The sequence below is a fragment of the Eubalaena glacialis genome, chromosome 6, assembly GCF_028564815.1.
Source record: "Eubalaena glacialis isolate mEubGla1 chromosome 6, mEubGla1.1.hap2.+ XY, whole genome shotgun sequence".
NCBI classification, from domain to species: Eukaryota; Metazoa; Chordata; class Mammalia; order Artiodactyla; family Balaenidae; genus Eubalaena; species Eubalaena glacialis.
Genome location: NC_083721.1, coordinates 141,233,095 through 141,255,240, shown reverse-complemented (window position 1 = coordinate 141,255,240; position 22,146 = coordinate 141,233,095). Strand labels below are relative to the sequence as shown.

General features: G+C 37.3%; 1 protein-coding gene across 1 annotated transcript in view; it reads left to right on the top strand.

Annotated features, from left to right (window-relative positions):
- The window catches only part of COL6A6 (collagen type VI alpha 6 chain), a 160,291-nt gene that overhangs the window by 82,774 nt on the left and 55,371 nt on the right, over window positions 1-22,146 (top strand). Inside the window, exons 14-23 of the mRNA XM_061194691.1 lie at window positions 1,216-1,287; window positions 1,374-1,400; window positions 1,732-1,776; window positions 1,867-1,920; window positions 3,000-3,062; window positions 8,699-8,764; window positions 10,356-10,409; window positions 17,986-18,021; window positions 19,646-19,708; window positions 21,748-21,810. Of these exons, the coding sequence (XP_061050674.1) occupies window positions 1,216-1,287; window positions 1,374-1,400; window positions 1,732-1,776; window positions 1,867-1,920; window positions 3,000-3,062; window positions 8,699-8,764; window positions 10,356-10,409; window positions 17,986-18,021; window positions 19,646-19,708; window positions 21,748-21,810 (543 nt within the window). The remainder of the gene's footprint in view (window positions 1-1,215; window positions 1,288-1,373; window positions 1,401-1,731; window positions 1,777-1,866; window positions 1,921-2,999; window positions 3,063-8,698; window positions 8,765-10,355; window positions 10,410-17,985; window positions 18,022-19,645; window positions 19,709-21,747; window positions 21,811-22,146) is intronic.

Genomic DNA, 22,146 nt, shown 5'->3' with positions numbered 1-22,146 from the left:
GCCAGGCCCTAGAAATAAAAATAAAGAAAGAGAAGAAAAACTATGGCTCCTATCTCAGGTAATTTCCAGACTAGTGGAAAGGCAAAAGAGACAACAGTAGTTACAGTTGTTATACACAAGGACTCTACTAGAGGTATAATGTGGTGCAACGTGATAGAGTGTGGCCGTGCAAATACCTAACAGCATCAGGTAACAGCCCTGGTGACAGTTAGGGCTTGGGAGAGGAAGACTGTAGACAGGGGTTGATGCTTGGACAGGCATCTGAAGGACAGATAGAACTTTCTCCAGGCAAAGTTTGTGGGAAGAACATTCTACTACAGGGAGAACAGTGTGATCAAGAGTGTGTAACTGAGAACTGTATATTTGCAGAATAACATATGATCAACATGGCCAGAACCCAGGACCATGAGAGGAGGTTATACGGCAAGCAAGACCCAGAGTACTGGGTGTCTTGAATACCCTGTGGAAGACTTAGAAGGTGTCTTCCAATTGATGGGCATCATTCAATGATGTTAAGCAAAGGACTAAAAATGGTTAGGGCATGGGTTTAGAAAACATGATCAGGCAACATCATGGAGGATGATAAGGTAAGGATTACAGGTAGAAGTCTTGCAGTAGTAGGTGCAAGACAAAGAGGTCCCAATCTTAGTTTAGGGCAGTATGAATAGATATGTTAAGGAGGTTGAATGGACGTAACTTGGTGACCACTTGGTGAGAGAGATGCTGAGGATGACATCTTTGTTTCCAGCTCACAAGACTGCACAGACTGGTGGGGTTACCAAGACAAGGATTGCAGGAACCGTTCTTGGTTTAAGAGAGAAAGAGAGAAGGGAGATGGAATTTGGTCTAGAAATCTGCCTCTTGCTTAGACCATACCCAGAGCATCCTGCTCTGATGTCTCACCAATTATTCATCATCTGTTCCTGGAATATCTCCTAAAATCTTGAGAATGCATTTTAGCAGCCAGTTGTTTGCATGTCTGTTTTATTTAGATACTACCCCACCCTGGGAAGTATCCAGGTGGGATCCAACACAAACAGCTGTCATCAGAGTGGTTCTAATTCACTTGCATTCTCAGTTTTTATACACATGAATTCTGGGTTGTAAACCATGAGTAGTTGCAAATTTTTTTTCCAGCACAGAAGTTGTCAAATTTCCAAGACAGATTCCAGATGACAATAGAAAAAGCTTATCTGAATATATGCTCTTTCTCAGGGGGAAAGAGGAGCCACCGGACCAATGGGAGAGCAAGGTACTAAAGGATGCTATGGTGTCAAAGGTCCTAAGGTAAGGGTCACGTAAGACACTGTGAAGTCTTCCCAACATTAATTCCTTCTTCCTACACTAACCCCTACTGTCCTTTCTATTTTCAGGGAAACAGGGGACTAAATGGACAGGAGGTATGGTACCAAACATCATTTATCTGCCCATCTGTTATCTAGAAATGTTTTTATTTTTGAGATGATTGACCAGTAGATTGCACAAATGAAGTTTCTGTTGACCTTCCTTCTTTACTGCTAACCATTTCCTTTTGTTTACTCTTGCCTTTTATTGCAGACAATGTATATTATTTGTTGACAGTTTCTGTGACTCAGTAATGTTTGATAGGACCCAGGGCCAACCTAGCAAAGAGCCTGTATATGGAACACAAAATTAGACTTTTTGTTTGGTGTCTGGCTTCTTTCCACATAAATGCAATGCACTCTATTCTGATCACATCTATCTTTTCAGGGAGAAGTTGGGGAAAGTGGAATTGATGGGCTAAATGGAGAACAGGTAGAGCCTTCTCTTTGTACCATGAAGACCCTTCTGAGCTATTTCTCTCTAAGAAAATGGGAATTTGAGTTTATTCTTCTCTGTTTTTAGGGTGACAGTGGTCTTCCAGGAGCAAAAGGAGAAAAAGGAGATGAAGGAGCCCAGGTAGGTATTCAATAAAAGGACAACATGAAAAATGTGCTGGGAATTAAAGGTGTGATTAACAGTAAAACAGCTACCCCAGGTATTTCAGTCAGCTAGGGCCACAAAATTGCTTTGTGATGATCACAAGACCTCAATCACATGCAACAATAAACATTTATTTCTTATGTGTCTGAGAAGTTCAGCTGATCAAGGCTGAGCATGGCTGACCTTGGCTCATGTGTCTGTAGGTTGGCTGGGGGCTTTGTTTCACTTGTCTCTTATCATCCTTCTGGGACTGGAGAGCTGCCTGGCCATGTTGACCATGACCTTTTCATGGCTGTGGCAGAAGAACAAGGGAGCAAGTAGAAACACACAAGCTCTCTCAAGGCTTCTTGGGGCCTGGGCTTGGAGCTCTAATGGCGACACTTGCATCTCTCTTTTTTGGCCAGATCAAGTCACAGCCAAACTCAGAGGTAGGGAATATTGCCCCACCACAGTTGGAAGGCACTGTAGAGTTTCACAGCAAAGGGAATAGATACAGAGAAAAGTGAAGAACTGGGGGTAATCTTGAAAAGCAGCTACCATACTAAGAACAGTCACAGGGTGTTGGTGAGAGCCTTAGGGTCGGCAGCACTCTGAAGGTGTCTGTCACCCCTTTCCATCTGGAACAAATCCCAGGAGCAGCCATACTTCCACCATCCACTTTATCTGTCTTGGGAGTGTGAACAGCTGAGTCAAGAACCCACTTTCTAGCTGATGCAACCCCTTTGGGGAAAATGGATAATCTCTCTGAATCTCAGCTGCCTCATCAAAAGAAAGATAAAAAAAAAATACCTGGCGCATAAAGTAGTTGTAAAAACTGAACAAGACAACAAATGTGTCTGGAACACAGCGTTCACCACTGTGGCAAATACTTGAGGTCACTTTTAAATTATTTGTACGATGCCTGAAACTATCAGTTGTTCCTCTTTCTAGTTTCAAAGTAACTTTAGCAGGAAAATATTTAATAATTCAAATCAGGGAGAAGATAAGCTCTTCATTTTTATTAATGTTATTTAAAATTCTTATCTTGTCCTTCTTCTGATTTGTGTTAACTTTAGGGAATCCCAGGAGAGAGAGGGATTCCTGGTGACCATGGAGCAAAGGGCCTGTGCGGAGACCCTGTAAGTGCTGGGACTGCGGGGCTGCAAACTAACATCACATCAGGGCTTGTTTCCCATCAGCACTTCTGATAGGGAAAGAAAACCCACTTGAAGGTACTACAATAGCAGTCCTGAAACGAAATCATCATGAGCACAACTGTTTAGAATTTTAAAAGTAGGTCTCTTGTGCCTGATCCTATTTATATACAGGATGAGTATGGATGGTGAGAAGGCCTTGCACATTGTTTGCACATGTATTTTTTGAGACTACATATTCAGAACTGTCCTTGTGCTTCAGAGCTATGAAGGAATTCTCCATTCCATTATCTTCCTCTGGGTATCTCAAAATATGGACAGAATGAAAGAAACAAAGCCATCTCTTTTTTCTATCCCCCAAGAGTCTTTCTCAATTAAGAATATTAGCTTCATTTCCTTGAGTCCAAGCCAGCTAAAAGTACATTAAGCAAAACTTATGACCCAGAAACACCTGCTGTCATGGGGATGCAACCCAGTTGAGTAGGCATGACCTACACCAAAAGAAGCAGGACCCACGCCAACCTAGGGGGTATGCCGAGTCCAATTAGACCTCAGTACTACAGGACTTTGATCACCATGCCCACACATCAGTCTCCAAAACCTTAATGAATTAGGATTTAGCATTTTTTAAAACATTTATTAAAGTTTTAGAAATTGATATATATTTGTGTGTACAATGTTATATACATGTAACATTGTGTAAGTTTAAGTATATAACGGGTTGGTTTGATACATTTATATATTAGGATTACCACCATAGTGTTAGCTAAGTCCTCTAACATGTCATATAATTATCATTTCTTTTTTCTGGTGAGAACATGTCAGATCTAGTCTTTTAGCAGCTTTGAAGTATATGATACAGTATTGCTGTCTCTTATCACCATGTTATTTGTTAAATCTCTCAAACTTATTGTTAAGCTGTAACATGCATCAGAAAAGTACACAAATTATAAATGCATAGCTTGATGAATATAAATACACCTGTGCACTCGCCACTCAGGTAAAGAAATAGAACATTAGACAACAGTAGAGCATCCCAGAAACCCCCTCAGGTCTACTCCAATGACTACCAGCCCTCCCTAAGGTAATCACTATCCCAGGACCATAAATTAGTTTTGCCTGCTATTGAACTTTTCAGTGGAATCATATAAGATACACTCTTCAGTTTCTGGCTTCTTTTGCTCAAGTATATGCTTGTGAGATGAATCCATGTTGTGAATATCAGTAGTTCATTCAATCTCATTGCTGTATTATATTACATTGTGTGAATATATCATGATCTATTTCTCCATTCTGCTATGAATAGATATTTGAGTTGTTCCCAGATTTTGCTTTTATAAATAGTGCTGCTATGAACATTCCTGTACATGTCTTTTGTACACATTTCTGTTGGGTCTATACTTTAAGAGTAGAACGTCTGGATGATAACTTGTACGCCTATATTCAGCTTCTTTACAGCCAAACAGTTTTCCAAAAATTTTGTACTAATTTACACTCTCACCATCAATGTACCAGAGCAGTGTACCACACTCATCAGAAAGCCTAAAATTTATAAAACTGACAATACCAAGTGCTGATAAGGATGTAAGGCAACTGGGAATGTCACAGGACTTTGTCTTTAATAACTCCTCCTCCAGTATACAGTGGGTTGATCAGAGAAAGAATTTGGTACAATATATATTGACAAATATAAATCTTATGAAAGCATTGAAGATAACTTTATTTAAAAAGCAGAGGAATTTACACTTGAAGACAACATTGTTTACTAAGTGACATCTGATAATAATCTGGTGACCTGAGAGTTTCAAACAACTTCAAAGTGTCTAATCAGAAACAAAAATCTATCCACAAATAAGGATAATTTAGAAATAGTAGTTCAAACACAAAGACATTTCAGTCATTGGTATATGATGGCTAAAAATTCACTTGGAGTATTGCCATAAAATTGTAATTCACTTTAATCAGAATTCCCCCTAATTGTCTGGATGATTGTGTAACGCCTTTAAAAGAATCTGAATAATGTAAAAGTATTTTTATCTAAAGAGGTGTTCTATGACTTTGAGATGGCTGAAAATTCAACCCACTGGATCTTTCCTGTGATGTGTTGTCACTATATACTGACTTCAGATGGTTTTTCAATACATAATAACTCTTCCCAGACACTTGGGAATATACATCTCAAATCAAGGATGAATCTGTGCTTTTTTCTGTGTGTTTTTTGGTGGGTTACCATTGTGGAAAAAAATTGGGGACAACAAGGCTGATAGAATAAATAGAACACACACAAATGGCACAAATTCCTGAAAATCTGTGCTTATTCAGAGAGAATTTTTGATCACGTAAAAGCTAGTTTGTTTGTTTGAAATTTCCCATTTTGACCTAAATTTTTAAATTTATTTTTAAAATTTATTTTATTGAATTATAGTTGATTTATAATGTGTTACTTTCTGCTGTACAGAAAAGTGATTTTTATATATATATTATTTTATCTATCTGTCTATCTATCTATCTATCTATATATATATACACACACATTATTTTTTATATTCTTTTCCATTATGGTTTGTCACAGGATATTGAATATAGTTCCCTGTGGTATACAGTAGAAACCTGTTGTTTATCCATTCTATATATAATAGTCTGCATCTGCTAATCCCAAACTCCCAATCCATCCCTCCCCCAGCACCGCCCCCCCCGCCACTTGGCAAGCACAAGTCTGTTCTCTATGTCTGTGAGTCTGTTTCTGTTTTGTAGATAAGTTCATTTGTATCATATTTTAGATTCCACATATAAGTGATATCATATGGTATTTGTCTTTTTCTTTCTGACTTACTTAGTATGATAACCTCTAGGTCTATCCATGTTGCTGCAAATGGCATTATTTCATTCTCTTTTATGACTGAGTGGTTATTCCATTGTGTATATATATACTACATCTTCTTTATCCATTCATCTGTCGATAGACATTTAGGTTACTTCCATGTCTGGGCTATTATAAAGAGTGCCACAATGAACATTGGGGTGCATGTATCTTTTTGAATTATGCCTGATTTATGCCCAGGAGTGGGATTTCAGGATCACATGGCAACTGTATTTTTAGTTTCTGTGGAGCCTCCACACTGTTCTCCATAGTGGCTGCGCCAATTTACATTCCCACCAACAGTGTAGGAGGGTTCCCTTTTCTCCACACCCTCTCCAGCATTTGTTATCTGTAGACTTTTTAATGATGGTCATTCTGACCAGTGTGACGTGGTACCTCATTGTATTTTTGATTTGCATTTCTCTAATAATTAGAAATGTTGAACATCTTTTCATGTGCCTGTTGGCCATCTGTATGTCTTCTTTGGAGAAATGTCTATTTAGGTCTTCTGCCCATTTCCTGATTGGGTTGTTTGTTTCTTTGTTATTGAGTTGTATGAGTTGTTGGTATATTTTGGAAATTAAGCCCTTGTCAGTTGCATCATTTGCAAATATTTTCTCCCAGTCCGTAGGTTTTCTTCTCATTTTGTCAATAGTTTCCTTTGCTGTGCAAAAGCTTATAAGTTTGATTAGGTCCCATTTGTTTATTTTTGCTTTTATTTCTATCACCTTGGGAGCTGACCTAAGAAAGCATTGGTATGGTTAAATCTCATGTAATTTGGGGGAAAAACTGAGCTAGCTCATTTGTCTGAGCTACAGAGCTTAGTAAGGTTCATAATTCTAAAGCATATTATTATTAGAAGCTCGTGTTTAATCATAAATTTGTATTAGATGATGCTCTTTTGTCCAATTTCATAAAATTGGCCAGATCATATTCAGACTGACCACACAGCTGGTCCATATAGAAAGTGAGACATTCTGTTCTGTACAATGTGCTGCTATATGCTTTTTTATGTCATCTCTTCAATTAAATAGTGCAGAGTTGGACTATAGTAATAAGAAGTGTATACACCCAGTGAAAGAAAATTTTGGACTTTACCTCCCTTTTTCTTCCTCACTTTTCTCATGAAAATACAAGTCTCTAATATTGTAATTTAGGTATACCTGCCTGGAAAACTTAACAAATATTTAAACTTAAGAGCAAAACAGAAGACATAAGAAAATAATCTTTGGCTTTGGTATGTGGGGGAGAGAAATAATTATTCATGTAAGTTTTAGTGCTATCAGTTATAAAGTAAATTCTAAGCCCATCTTTTTCACTCAGTTAGCCTATAAGCTCTGTGAGTGTAGAAACTGCTTGTTTAAAAAGCTTCTGAATATCTGGAATGATGCTGTGTCCCTGTTGGTGATCTCAAATTACTTATTGATTGATGAAGGTCATCTAGTCTGCTATCAGCCAAACAGCCAGGCGGCTGGCTCTCAGCAGGACTGGATAATTGCCATTCTCTCTCCATTTACTAGAGCTTTGACGAGTTGACTGGCTCAATTGATCGTCCAGACATCATGGCTGCTCTGTTTGTGGTCCTAACTACCCAAGATAGAAAGCTTTCAGTTTGGCCTGCCAAGGATAACATCCCATAATGTGTGCCTGTTTTCAACGAGTTCCTGCTGGAACATTTCTATAAATATTGAGAAAAACTCAAGATTCCAGGATTTTCTGAAAACCAGAAAAGTAGGAATGAGCAAATGGGGTTAGAAGGCAGCCAAGGACCCAGGAGGAGAAAGACAGAGTGGGTGGCTGGTACAGTCCTCAGCGCTGTTCAGGGTCCTCTTGTTCTTGTGGTGGAACCTGTTACAGACCTTTGCCTTCAATATTACTCAGCCACAAAAAAGAATAAAATAATGCCATTTGCAGCAAAATGGATGGACCTAGAGATTATCATACTAAGTGAAGTAAGTCAGAAAGAGAAAGACAAATATCATATGATATCACTTATATGTGGAATCTTAAAAAAAAATGATACAAATGAATTTAGTTACATTTGACCCACAGACATAGAAAACAAACTTATGGCTACCAAAGGAGAAAGGTGGGGGACGGACATATTAAGAGTTTAGGATTAACATATATACACCACTATATATAAAATAGATAACCAACAAAGACCTACTGTATAGCACAGAGAACTCTACTCAATATTTTGTAATAATCTATAAGGGAAAAGAATCTGAAAAAGAATAGATATGTATGTATATATAACTGAATCACTTTGCTGTACACCTGAAACTAACACACCATTGTAAATCAACTATACTTCAATAAAAACAAAACAAAACAAAAAAATCTTTGCCTTCTCCCAAGGGCTGGGGAGAGTAAAATCTACCAACCCTCGAGTATAAACTTGCCGAGGCCCCAAGAAAGAAGACCAGAAGTTAAGAGAAAGATGGTAGTAGCAAGAAAGAAATATCTAAACACAAGTCATGTCACCGTTGCTTCCCTTGGCTCTGCCTTCCATCATGAGCTCTCACTTCAACCCCACACACTCATCTTAGGTCTTCTCTCTCCTCTGATAATGCAAAGCATGGGAGGAAAAGAAAACATTTGAAAACCATTTATAATTTAGCTTATTTCTGCTTTCAAATGGGTTGACCTTCTCTTGTCACCTTTTTTGGGGGTGACCAGGTGTATTACACACAAATTACATTTTTAAGGAAAAAATTTCAAAGCCTATCAATTTTGCTCTTTATTTTCTATTTTTTAGGGAGTTCCTGGATTTGACAATGGCATAGAAGGACCCAAGGGCTTGAAAGGAGAACACGGAAGACAGGTAACTGTGTGGGCTTTTGGAAGTAAACATGTAATGATGTGACAACTGTGGGGCTCAGAGTTTTAGTGGTAGAATATGAAATGCATATAAAGAATTTGGAATCAGAGTGAATATACTTGATACAGAAAAACTATTTTTAGGAGCAGAATGATCTTTTATTCCTCCTTATCTACTACCCTGAGATTTAAGACACATTCCCTTCTGAATTTGGGGTGACTTTCTTCACCAAGCCATACCCCTGAGGTCTCAATGTATGAATGCAAACACCTAAACTCTAACTTAAAATGTAAGGTAGCTGATAGAAAGCACTAGCAAAAAAGTTGTTGGCCTTCCCAGGATCCAGAGGACACATAGCCTAAAAAGATGTCATGTTATACATAGTACATGATAAAAAAAGAACAAGATCAGGACTTCCCTGGTGGCACAGTGGATAAGAATCTGCCTGCCAATGCAGGGAACACGGGTTCAATCCCTGGCCTGGGAAGATCCCATGTGCTGTGAAGCAACTAAGCCCGTGCACCACAACTATTGAGCCTGCACTCTAGACCCCGCGAGCCACAAGTACTGAAGCCTGTGAGCCACAAGTACTGAAGCCCATGTGCCTAGAGCCCATGCTCCACAACAAGAGAAGCCACCACAAGGAGAAGCCTGTGCACCGCAACGAAGAGTAACCTCCCACGCCACAACTAGAGAAAGCGCACGCACAGCAACAAAGACCCAACACAGCCAAAAATAAATAAAATTAAATCTTTAAAAAAAAAGAACAAGAACAAGATCTGGTAGATCTATTAATCTCATGAAATATGAGATTTTTCAGAATTTTAAAAAATAATTATCTGGAAAATGTGTGTCTCTGGATCTTCTTGGTAAGGAAGTTCTTTGGTGACTCCACCTGTGGGAGAGGTCTGATATGGTGGAAAGATCTTTGCTTTGGGAAAAGGCCTAGGCCATATTTCATGCTCTGTTCCTTACCAGCTCTGTGACCTCAAGGTACTCTCTGTAAACCTCAATTTTCTCATCTTCAAAATAGGACAAATAGCCTACTTTTGAAGGGGATGGTGGGAATTCAATGACAGACCCTGCCACATCATAAACCTTCAGTAAATGTTACCTGCCATTTTTATTAAGTGATAAATGTAAGTCTTGTTATAGACTCATAATCATTCCCCCCTTTTCTACCTTGGGAAGACTTGTGTGTATTGTGAGATTTTCCTCACGTTAGGGTGTTAATCTACACAGGTTAGCCAGACAGAGCAAGGAGTCCAAAGGTAGAAATCCAAACGAGTTGTAGCCATCCCTGACACACGGATGCTTCAATTATCCACTCTGTGGCAACACAGTGGGGACAGTTTGATTTAAATACTCTAACTTATAGCCCAAACACAAGTTAGACAGTGGTGATGAATAGATGAAGTCATACCCACAGAGAGATATGATTTGTGACCAGTGGATTAAGGCCACATCCCATAGGGAGGACAACTCTAATTGGTGTGTCCCCATCCACCCTCCCAGGAGCACAACAAGCCAATGTTGGAGCGCACATGTCAATGTTGTGTCATTATTGTCATACATCTGTCTGTTCCTTTGACAGGGAAGAAGAGGCTGGCCAGGCCCCCCTGGAACCCCAGGCTCCAGAAAAAAGACAGTAAGAACCCCCATAGACAAGTCAGCCCACTGCAGAGGAGCCTGTATTGGGATGAAATGGCTGATGGTGGGAGTGGGCAGGATGGTTCCGCTGGGACTCGCTACCTTAGGGAAACTGACTTGGGACGGAGCTGGCAAAGGACTCCGGAAGGGCCCTGAAGCTGAGGCAGGAAGGTGCTGGCTGCAGGGGAAGTTACCAATCAGAGGAAAGAGCTGGGCAAAGAGAACACAAGAGCAGCCAACTAGGGGAAGAGTGGTCAAAGTCTGGCCTATTCACTAGGCCAGCTGAGGCTTAAAGTCCAAGACTCCATTCCTCTGCCCAATGTTATGACTGCTTAGAACAGTCAGTCCTGGTGTGAGTCCTCTGTTCTTACTTCCATTTTCTCTGCCTCGCAAAGTGTGTTCCAAGATATAAAAATATTTTCTTGGATGGACTACAATATATGGTTCTGTGAGCTCCTGCTCAGAAAATAGAATGCATAATAAATGCAATATATTAAACTGGTTTTTATTTGTGCTAAATTTTAAAATATATATAGTTTACTGAGATATAATTGATAGATAATATTGTATTAGTTTCAGATGTACAACATAATGATTCCATATATGTATATATTACAAGATGACCACCATTCAGCTAGTAAGTCTGGTCAACATCCATCACCACACGTAGTTATGAATTTTTTTTCTTGTGATGAAAACCTTTTAAGATCTACTCTCTTAGCAACTTTTAAATATACAATATAGCATTATTAACTATAGTTGCCATGCTGTATATTCCATCCCATGACATTTATTTTATAACTGGAAGTTTATACCTTTTGACCCCCTCCACCCATTTCACCCCCACCCCCATCCCTCACCTCTGACAACCACTAATCTAGTCTCTGTATCTATGAGTTTGGTTTTTTGGGTTTTTTGGGATTTTTAAGATTCCACATATAAGTGAGCTCATAGGGTATTTGTCTTTCTCTGACTTATTTCACTTAGCATAATGCCTTCAAGGTCCATCTATGTTGTCACAAATGGCAAGATTTTCATCTTTTTAATGGCTGAATAATATTCCATTGTGTGTGTGTGTGTGTGTGTGTGTGTGTGTGTGTTTGTGTGTATCACATTTTCTTTATTCATTCATACATCAGTGGAGACCTAGGTTGCTTCCATGTCTTGGCTATTGTAAATAATGCTGCAATGAACGTGGGGGTATATCTTTTTGAGTTAGTGTTTTTGTTTCTTTGGATAAGTACCCAGAAATGGAATTTCTGGATGGTATGGTAGTTCTATGTTTAAATTTTTTGAGGAACCTCCATACTGCTAAAAAGATTATATGTAATGTACGCCTATAAAAATATATCTGACAGCAAAATTAAGTCACTTGCTTATGAAACCTTTTGGGGTCTTTTTCATTTGTTGTTACTTTTTTCACTAAGTACTTTTTTAAAAAGATTCTGTGCTTGACTTCTTGGAAAAGTACTGACATTATAAAAGAAAATCTTTATCCATTAAGAAGAGATAACTTTAATAAAATATACTTAAATGCCTGCATTGGGTTCTAAATTAGACCTGTCTCTTCTCATTGTGCAACATTTTCTTTCCATTCTTTATTTAGTTATCCAGCCTTTTCCAACTTCCTCCACCCCTCCCAAAATATAAATATATATATATGTATAATGTTTTAAAATTGAGCACAAATAAAGAGTAGTTTAATACATTTCATTTATTATGCATTGTATTTTCAAAGCAGAAGTTCATAGAACCAGCTATTATACTCCATCAGGAAAATATTTGTATGTCTTGGAACACACTCTTCTTCTTTGCAAGGCAGAGAAAATGGAAATAAGAACAGGGATTATGTTTAAAACGTGTAGAATTTAATTGTTGGGAAAGCCCTTTTTAATGCATCTAAAGATTTAAAAAATACATTTGCTATTTATTTTACTTTCTGAAAGGGTGTAGCCAGTTTACATACCCCAGGAAAATATTTTGAACTTAAAGAATATCATCCAAAAAATCCTGGCATGGGAGATGTACTTTTCTTGTTTCATAGAGGCTATAATCTCTCTACAGGCTAAGGCAGTATCACCATGTATTATTTAAATCACACAACTCCTGAGAAATATGGCCCATTCTTGGGTTATAGATTCAACAGTGTCATTGAGTAAAAGTAGAATTCCAGCTAAAGATGGCACAGTCAAGGGGTTTTTTAATACTACTCCCCTTCTGTGCAACTCACCAAAAACAACAAAAGAAATTTAAAATAAATTAACAAAGAATGACCACAGCTTCAAGCCACGCACGATGATGGTATTGGCCAACTATTTTATTTTGTTTTATTTTTTAGAGGTTTTATTTTACTTTATTTTATTGAAATATAGTTGACTTACAATGTTGTGTTAATTTCTGCTGTACAGCAAAGTGATTCAGTTATACATATATACACATTCTTTTTCATATTCTTTTCCATTATGGTTTATTACAGGATATTGAATATAGTCCCCTGTGCTATACATTAGCACCTTGTTGTTTACCCATTCTATATATAATAGTTTTCATCTGCTAACCCCGAACTCCCAATCCATTCCTTCCCCACCCAACCTCCCCCTTAGCAATCACAAGTCTATTCTCTATGTCTGAGTCTGTTTCTGTTTCATAGATAAGTTCATTTATGTCCTATTTTAGATTCCACATATAAGTGATACCCTATGGTATTTTTCTCTTTCTGATTTACTTTACTTAATATGATAATCTCTAGGTCCATCCATGTAGCTGCAAATGGCATTACTTCATTTTTTTTTTTATGACTGAGTAATATTCCATTGTAAATATATACCACATCTTCTTTATCCATTCATCTGTCGATGGGTGTTTAGGTTGCTTCCATGTCTTGGCTATTATGAACGGTGCTGCTATGAACATAGAGGTGCATGTGTCTTTTCTTTTGTCTGGATATATGCCCGGGAGTGGGATTGCTGGATCATATATGGCAACTATATTTCTAATTTTCTGAGGAACCTCCATACTGTTCTCCATAGTGGCTGCACCAACTTACATTCCCACCAACAGTGTAGGAGGGTTCCCTTTTCTCCACACCCTCTTTAGCATTTGTTATTTGTAGACTTTTTAATGATGGCCATTCTGGCCTGTGTGAAGTGATACATCATTGTAGTTTTGATTTGACTTTCTCTAATGATTAATGATGTTGAGCATCTTTTCATGTTTGGCCAACTGTTTTAAAATCTGGATCCTAATAAGGCAGGCTTTGGAAGCTGACGCATACCAACTCAAACCTGAATCAGGGATCAGATGTATCTAAAAGTAGCTGCTCTAGTCCTGAAAAAGCTGATGAACAAAATCCAGGGGTACTGTAGATTTTGAGAAAATATGGGAATATACTGATACAAATACGGTTTATCAGAGGAGGCAGAAATAATGAGAAACTGAAGACTATTCCATTTTTAAAATTACAACTTAGTAGCCTAGGCCAGGGGGGCTGCAAAGACAGAAGAAACAGTGATGGTTACAACTCAAAGAAACTATGACTTAAGGGGCTTGGTGTGAGTTCATGTCTCTTAAAGTCCAAAATTTGAAGGAAGAGGTATCCATAAGTAAAAGAAATAATTCACAATGACAAAGTGTTTGAAACAACATATCTATATCAAGTTTACTGTCACAAGTCTGGCTACACCCCATACAGTTATTCAGTAATTGGGTGGCCCTATTCAAAAGTGATTAATAATCAGAAATATTAATAGGCTTTATTATGAATTAATTGGATGATTATTAATCTGGACCTATGCATAGAAATTGCAAGAGAAGAGGAGGAAAACTACATGAGCAAAGGACAGATAAACCCTAATTAGAAAAGGAAGTATTCAAGGAAAAAGAAGAATAACTCTGGCAAATAGTTCTCCAAAAAAATTAAGACAAATGATTGCTCTAAGAGTCTAAAGATCTGACAAGACAATAGAAAGTGAAGAAAGCAAACTGGTAGTGCTTGGGGAGCAATGGAAAAGGAAATACATGTAGAACTATGATATATTAGAAGCAACAAAAAATTAGCACAAGGATGACTGAAAATATATCCAGGCATATGGTAATCAGGAAGCCACAAAAGCAGTGCTAGAGATGGAATATTGACAATGGAGAGCCAATAAATGTACAATTTGCGTTATTAAATTAAACACACCAAATGTAATATAAAAGATAACTTCTTGAAACAAAGACTCAAATATGCAGAAAGAAAAGGCATACTCTGACTCAGAAAAAAACACTGATATAAAAATATCAGCACTGAGACACATTGCAGTGAAATTCCCAAACTTATTATGGAAAAGAAGAATCGAGAATTTCCAAGCAATAAAGATAGAAAACTCAGTCTGTCTTCAGCCTTCTCAACATTCAGGGCCAATAGGGAGCAGTACAATGGCTACAGAGTTCTGATGGAAATAAGGTGGTCCAAGATCTTTATACCTACCCAAGATGTCCTTTAAGCATATAAGTAATCAATATGATCCAGCCTTCAAAAACTCAAGCAATATAACCCCCATGATCCTTTGTGTAGAAATAAGACTAAACCATAGAAATAATGATTACAGGACGATATGTAAATGTTATACATTTGACCATCTAAAAACCATATGCAAATAGAAAAGCGGGAAAAGGTATGGGGAAAGTTCCAAAATACTACATCCTCATCTTTCATTGCAGGGAGTCAATGTCTAAACATTATCATAAGTTAAAATATGTATCACAAACATACCCTAACCTCCTAATTTTTAAATTTTTTTAATAATCATTCTTTCCTCTTTGAGAATTTTATATCTCTTACTGTCAAGAAATATTACCACCTCACATTCCCAGTTCTTTGTTTTGTTTTTTCTTTTATTAAATACAAGTGAAAGACACAGAGAACAAACATTTATTGATAGTGTTTCAAACACTGTGACAGTGAACCAGAGAAAGATTTTGGACGTAAAAACAAGTTCCATATCCCTTACTTTGCCAGAATATAGGGTTGCATTCAGTTTCTCCTACCACAACTGGATGTATCCACCTAAAGCCCAAGTCTAAGCACATACACTTCCTGCTCCAAGAAGCCCCATGGTTTCTGTTAAATGGAGTATGAACCCTTCAGCCTACTATTTTCAGCCTAGTAACCCTGTTACTCCCCTTTTCTCTCACCTTTGACCCAGACTATCAAATACTCTTCCTAGTTTCCAGCCTCTACTTCATTACTTAGGCTGTAGTCTCTGTTAGAAAGACTTCTTTCATTCTCTACCTGTAAAACTCCTACACATCCTGTGAAACCCATCTCAAAAATCTCTTTCTCTAGGAAGATTTTCCTGATTTGACCAAGTGGATATGATTGCTTTTTTTGAAACACATATTTCTTTGTTTTTTAATTTATTTTATTGAAGTATAGTTGATTTACAATGTTATGTTAATTTCTGCTGTGCAGAAAAGTGATTCAGATATATATATATACATATATATATATATATATATATGGTCTTTTTCCTTATGGTTTATAACAGGATATTGAATATAGTTCCCCATGCTATACAATAGGACCTTGTTGTCTATCAATTCGATATATAATAGTTTGCATCTGCTAATCCCAAACTTCCAATCCATCCTTCCCCCACCTGCCCTCCCTCTTGGCAACCACAAGTCTGTTCTCTCTGTCTGTGAGTCTGCTTGTTTCATAGATATGTTCATTTGTCTCCAATTTTAGATTCCACATGTGATATCATATGGTATTTGTCTTTCTCTTTCTGACTTACTTTACTTAGTATGATAATATCTAGGTCCATCCATGTTGCTGAAAATGGCATTATTTCATTCTTTTTTATGGCTGAGTAATATTCCATCATATATATGTGCTACAGCTTCTTTATTCATTCATCTGTTGATAGACATTTAGGTTGCTTCCATGTCTTGGCTATTATGAACTTAGGGGTGCATGTATCTTTTTGAATTATAGTTTTGTCTGGATATATGCCCAGGAGTGGGATTGCTGGATCATATGACAACTCTATTTTTAGTTTTTTGAGAAACCTCTCCATAGTGGCTGCACCAATTTACATTCCCACCAACAGTGTAGGATGGTACCCTTTTCTTCACACCCTCTCCAGCATTTGTTATTTGTAGATTTTTTAATGATGGCCTTTCTGACCAGTGTTAGGTGGTACCCCATTGTAATTTTGATTTGCATTCTCTAATAATTAGCAATGTTGAGCATCTTTTCATGTGCCTGTTGGCCATCTGGATGTCTTCTTTGGAGAAATGTCTATTTAGGTCTTCTGCCCATTTTTCGATTGGGAGAAACCCATAATTCTGTCTTCCCCTTTCTTATGGTGTTTGACATATTCTGCCTCATAAATATTTGTAATATTTTTCTCCTCCCCACTAACCCAGAGAGTGAGGGTCCTCTGAGGTCAAGAACTGTGTGTCATATTTATGCTCCTATGGTTCCCATCCTACATGCTTTGTGGATAGTAGATCTTGGGTATATATTTCTCTGAATGAAACTGCAGTGAATTGAACCAGAAAAGGTAAACCTTTGTGTGAAAAGAGTAGAGAGAGCTGCTCTTCATCCCTCTGATAGGGAGGTTTAGACTTTCATCTCAAGATAACTCTTCAGGTTTTAAAGAAATAGTCCTCCAACCATTTCCCCAGACACATAGTCTATTTCCTAAATAACAATAGATTTTGACTGAAATATGATTAGAAGAATTTAAAGTCTGCAATACTGACCTCACATAGAAATTTGACCTGAATATCTCAAATTTCCATCAAGAAAATGTTGTCTGATATTTATTGAATTTTGTAAATCCTGGATGTTATAACCTTACTGAGAGATCCTAAGTTAGACAATAAAATATCTTTGTCTCTTGATTCCCAGATTTATGAAATATTGATCTAGAATATACTCAGACCTTAACCTTATATATGAGAGTAGTAGGAAAAATCCATTTGGTCTAACTATTTTTTTGATTGAATATTTTATTAACATATTGAATTGAGTAACTCTTGAATGCTTAAGATGATTCTTTCATTTTTGACAGGTAAGCATATTTGGCTTCTTGAAGGAGAGGGGGATAAAATTAGTTTGGCTATCGTTAGCTTCTGAAATTAATCTATAATAAAGTTCATAAAGTTAATTATCTCAGTGTTTCCTCTGATTTCCTGCCTTTTGGCCACTTCTACTCCTGATTTCTGGCTTACTTCATAGTACTTTGGAAAAATGAAAAGAAATACAATTCAGATCAGCCAATTTTGGTGCTTGTGACCAGTTCTAGTAGTAGTTTAGTGGAGGATAAATTATTGACCACAGTTTATTCTCACAAGTATTTATAGATTACATTATCTATAGTTTTAATTACCTATTGCCCGAGTATAGAAATTCAGAGTTGGCAACATTTTGCTTTCATGGTGAAGTGGATAATTTAAAGCAATATGTGGGAATTTTTCTTTTAATGTCAGTGCCTTAAGGTGTCCATTACTAATTTAAATTAAACATAAAAAAGCATTTTTTTCAGAGTTAAAGATATCTACCTTTTTTTTTCCTATTGTAGGCAGTTCATGGCCAGAGGGGACATACAGGCCCACAGGTACAGTGATTTTTTTTTTTCTTAACTGCAAATGATAAATATTCTGTGTCCAGTCAAGGAGCCTGAATAAAGACTCTGGAAAGTCTCTTCCAAGCCTAAATTTCTTTTGCTTTTTGATAATAATGGTTGTGGAATCAAATTTTGGAAAACTTTTAGACTACAATTTAAAGAATTCAAACCTTAAAAGAAAATTAAAATTTGGGCACTTTAATCAAAAACTCTAAAAATTAAAGATAAGAGACAATACTTGGCCCAATTATCATTAAATTTAAATTTGTCTGGATTTCAAGTATTGATACAAACTCTAGTAATTCAGTGGGTGATCTTTCTTTTAGATTTTTGTTCAATTAACTCTGAACCTTACTTATAATTTGCACAAACCCCTTTTTAACCAAGAGTACAATAAAACCTTAATAAAAATTAGATAATCTGAATGTTTTGTTCAAAAGTTGACCATACCAACTGTCATATCATATCCCCTTTGTACATATTGGTGATAAATATATCATGAATAAATAAATAATAAATAAATACATGAAACTGCAATATTTTTGAAAGAGCAGTGACTAAGAATTTTACAAAATTGAGGAACCACACATCCTCAGATTGAAAATACAATGAGGATAAATAACAAATCCACTCACAGTCACATCACGGTAAAACTCCAGAATGTTAAGAAAACATCTTAAACACTACCAGAGAGAAAAGACACTTGTACCCATGAGAGGAATAACCAATTAGATTGCAGCAAGCTTCTGTTCAACAATAATACATGCCAAAAAACAACAAAGTAATGTTTTGCAGGTGCAGAAGAAAAATAACTGTTAATCTAGAATTTTATACCTAGTTAAACTATGAATGAATGTAAAACAGACATTTTCCGATTTACCATCCACAGATGTTACACACACACACACACACACACTCGCACACACTTTTTTCAAGGTTAGACTGCAACAAAATGGAGAGCGAATCCAGAAAAATGGTGTGAAATGAATGAAATGAGATTGGGAAGAGAAAGTGTTGAGAAATTTCCTCTTTATGATTTCTAGGAAAAGCATCAGTGAGGGACATTTAATCTCATCTAACTGTGTAACAACTGAGATGTAAACTTAGGCTATCCAATAGTCTAAATTAAACTTTTTAATCTTATTTGGAATTCTTATCTGTGGCAGAGTTCAAGGTCAATATGAAGGGAATGCTCAACTTTTGATCCCTAGGTATTCAATCTATTTGAATATAAATACAGTGTAAGATGCCTGGAGATTTTTTAAAGAAAATGTGGAGTAAATTGTAAGTTTTTTCAGGCCAACACCCAAGTTTGATACAGTATATGACAAGTATAGGAAAAGAAGGGATGTGTGTGTGTGTGTGTGTGTGTGCGCACATGCATGTGTATAAAGAATGAAAGCAAATACACCAACATATTAGCTGTGGTTATCTCAGTTTGATGAGATTATAGAAGATTTTTATTTCTCTTCTTGTATTTACCTTTATTTTTCATATTTTTTGCAAAGATTCTGCACTGCCATTGTGATTGGAAAAATATTTAGAATCTTGCACATAAAGAAGACAAAATTTCTCAGGAAACGATGTTAACAGTTTGATTTCTCTCTCCCCACAGGGGAAAACAGGCATCCCAGGCCCAGATGGACTTGCGGGGTCACTGGGACTTAAGGGTCCTCAGGTACGTATCAAGACTAAACAGGCTTTGAAAAAATGGTTCTGAAGAACCTAGAGGCAGGACAGAAATAAAGACACAGACGTAGAGAATGGACTTGAGGACACGGGGAGGGGGAAGGGTAAGCTGGGATGAAGTGAGAGAGAAACATTGACATGTATACACTACCAAATGTAAAATAGATAACTAGTGGGAAGCAGCCGCATAGCACAGGGAGATCAGCTTGGTGCTTTGTGACCACCTAGAGGAGTGGGATAGGGAGAGTGGGAGGGAGACACAAGAGGGAGGAGATATGGGGATATATGTATACGTATAGCTCATTCACTTTGTTATATAGCAGAAACTAACACACCATTGTAAAGCAATTATACTCCAATAAAGATGTTAAAAAAAAAAAAAAAAAAAAGACTAGTCAGGCTTTGAGAACAGAAAGAAGAATCTGAAGCCTTGATAGAATACCTCCAACCCCCTTGCAGAAGTACAGATGTTTCAAGTGTTTTCAGGGTAATAACGTAAGGAAGCAACACAGTCTTAACTTGTACAGCATTTGGTCTCCTTTATCTGAGTTTTGTCCCAGTCAAGAGGTGGAAAGGGAATGAACACGCTGGGTAGTGGTCCCTGTGCTGGCTAGTCCAGGACAGGGTCTAGGCTGGCTAGTGTATCCTAGGGAAACGAGCCAAGGAAAATACTGAGCCTCAAAGCTGGAAATTTTGGTCAATTTAGCACAGTAAGAGCTCAGTGTTATATATCTGGATGCCTGTGATGTAGAAAAAGTGACTCTAGCCTAGCAAAGAATTGTTCCAAATAGAGCTGAGGTCTTCAGCGGGGTTATCTATAGTCATCTTTCTAGCTCACTTCTCCAAGGAGCTGCCTCGAGCACTTTTTCCTTTGCAAGGAACAAGCCATGGTTGGCTCTTACCCTGATTACATGAGGGGAAAGGAAGCATGTGCCAGAAAGAGCAAAATGTAGCCTAAAATAATCATGAGAAGGGAAGGGAATGGAAGTCCTCAAAAATGCTGAGATGAAAGAAAGGTCAGATATAAGAAAGTTAGAACATTTTTTTTTCTCTCCAAACTTTTACTTTTGAAATCTTGAGAAGTAAATTTGCTCTTTGGCAAATGCAGGACAAGCAATGGTCCTGCAATTTTCAAAGTTTTAGTTCACGTAGCTAAAAAAAATTGAAGTAACTATTATATGTTAACAGCCTGCTGCACTGAAGTTGGACAAAATATCCTTAGACATCAGAGGAGAAACTTAATCCACATTTTACCAAGATTTCAGAGCAGTAAACAGTCTGCCCCTGACCTCTGTCTCTTTCTGACTCAATGGCTTTTCTTTGTCTTACTTGGCAGCCGAGGAATGTTCACTTTTCTTACCTTCAAGTGAGAAATATTTGCCACTGGGATTGTGGGGAAGCATTTCAATAGATTGGCTGGCTTTACTTCATACTAAACAAGTAATACTACATCTCTTCTTCCATTTTATAGACTCTTACTTTTTTATGACATAATTTAAAAGGAGATGCAAAAACCAAACACAGCATGAAGGTTCCTCTGCATAACATATGAAGCCAAAGTTAATAGGCAACATAATATTACAGAAGTAGAATTATCTAAATTTCATCTTACCATGTGCCATGTCTTATTTATGACCAGTATTCAGTGTGGTCATTAAATAGAAAATCCACTTAATTATCCCAGTTTCAGATTTACATAAGTAAGGATTATTTTTTTAACATAAGAAATACATTTATTTTGAGTACAAACATGCTTAGGATAATTAGAAAGCAATACTGGAAAATTCAGCTGTTCAGTATTTCTTCACTTTGACTACAAATGCCCAACCATTTAAGGGCTAGATTGGACCCTATATCCTTGCAGAGAGGGAGAGCTCGACCGATCAAGACAGAACCAAAACCATGAGTTAAGTTCTCTTTCCAATTTCTGTCTACGTTACTGACTTAGCATTTCCATTTTTAATATTCAAGTTAATAATCTAGTGTTCTCTTTTAGGGAGAGAATAATGCTTTAATTCTCTGTTGTAGGGCCCAAGAGGAGAGGCTGGTATGAAAGGAGAAAAAGGAGGTCTAGGAAGTAAAGGTCCCCAGGTATGTAATGAGAGACAGTGACTGCATCTGGCTTTGATCTTGGCTTGAATGTGGATGTCCTTATGGTTTCCTCCCTACAGATGGAGTTATCTACTGCCTGTGAACGAGCAAAGTGTATGAAGTTTGACTTTGGGGGTTGGTGTGGTGGCCACATCACATTCTGTTCCCTACCTTGCAGAGTGGGTGTCGTTATGTCAGAATCAGACACAGAGGTAGAAGATGGCAGCTCAGCCATTACTATAAGATTAAGAATTCCTCCTCTATATAAATCAGGTCACGTGACTTCCTTATCCCCGTCCTCAGGGGCTTCCCTTTGCACCCAGAATACAACCTACT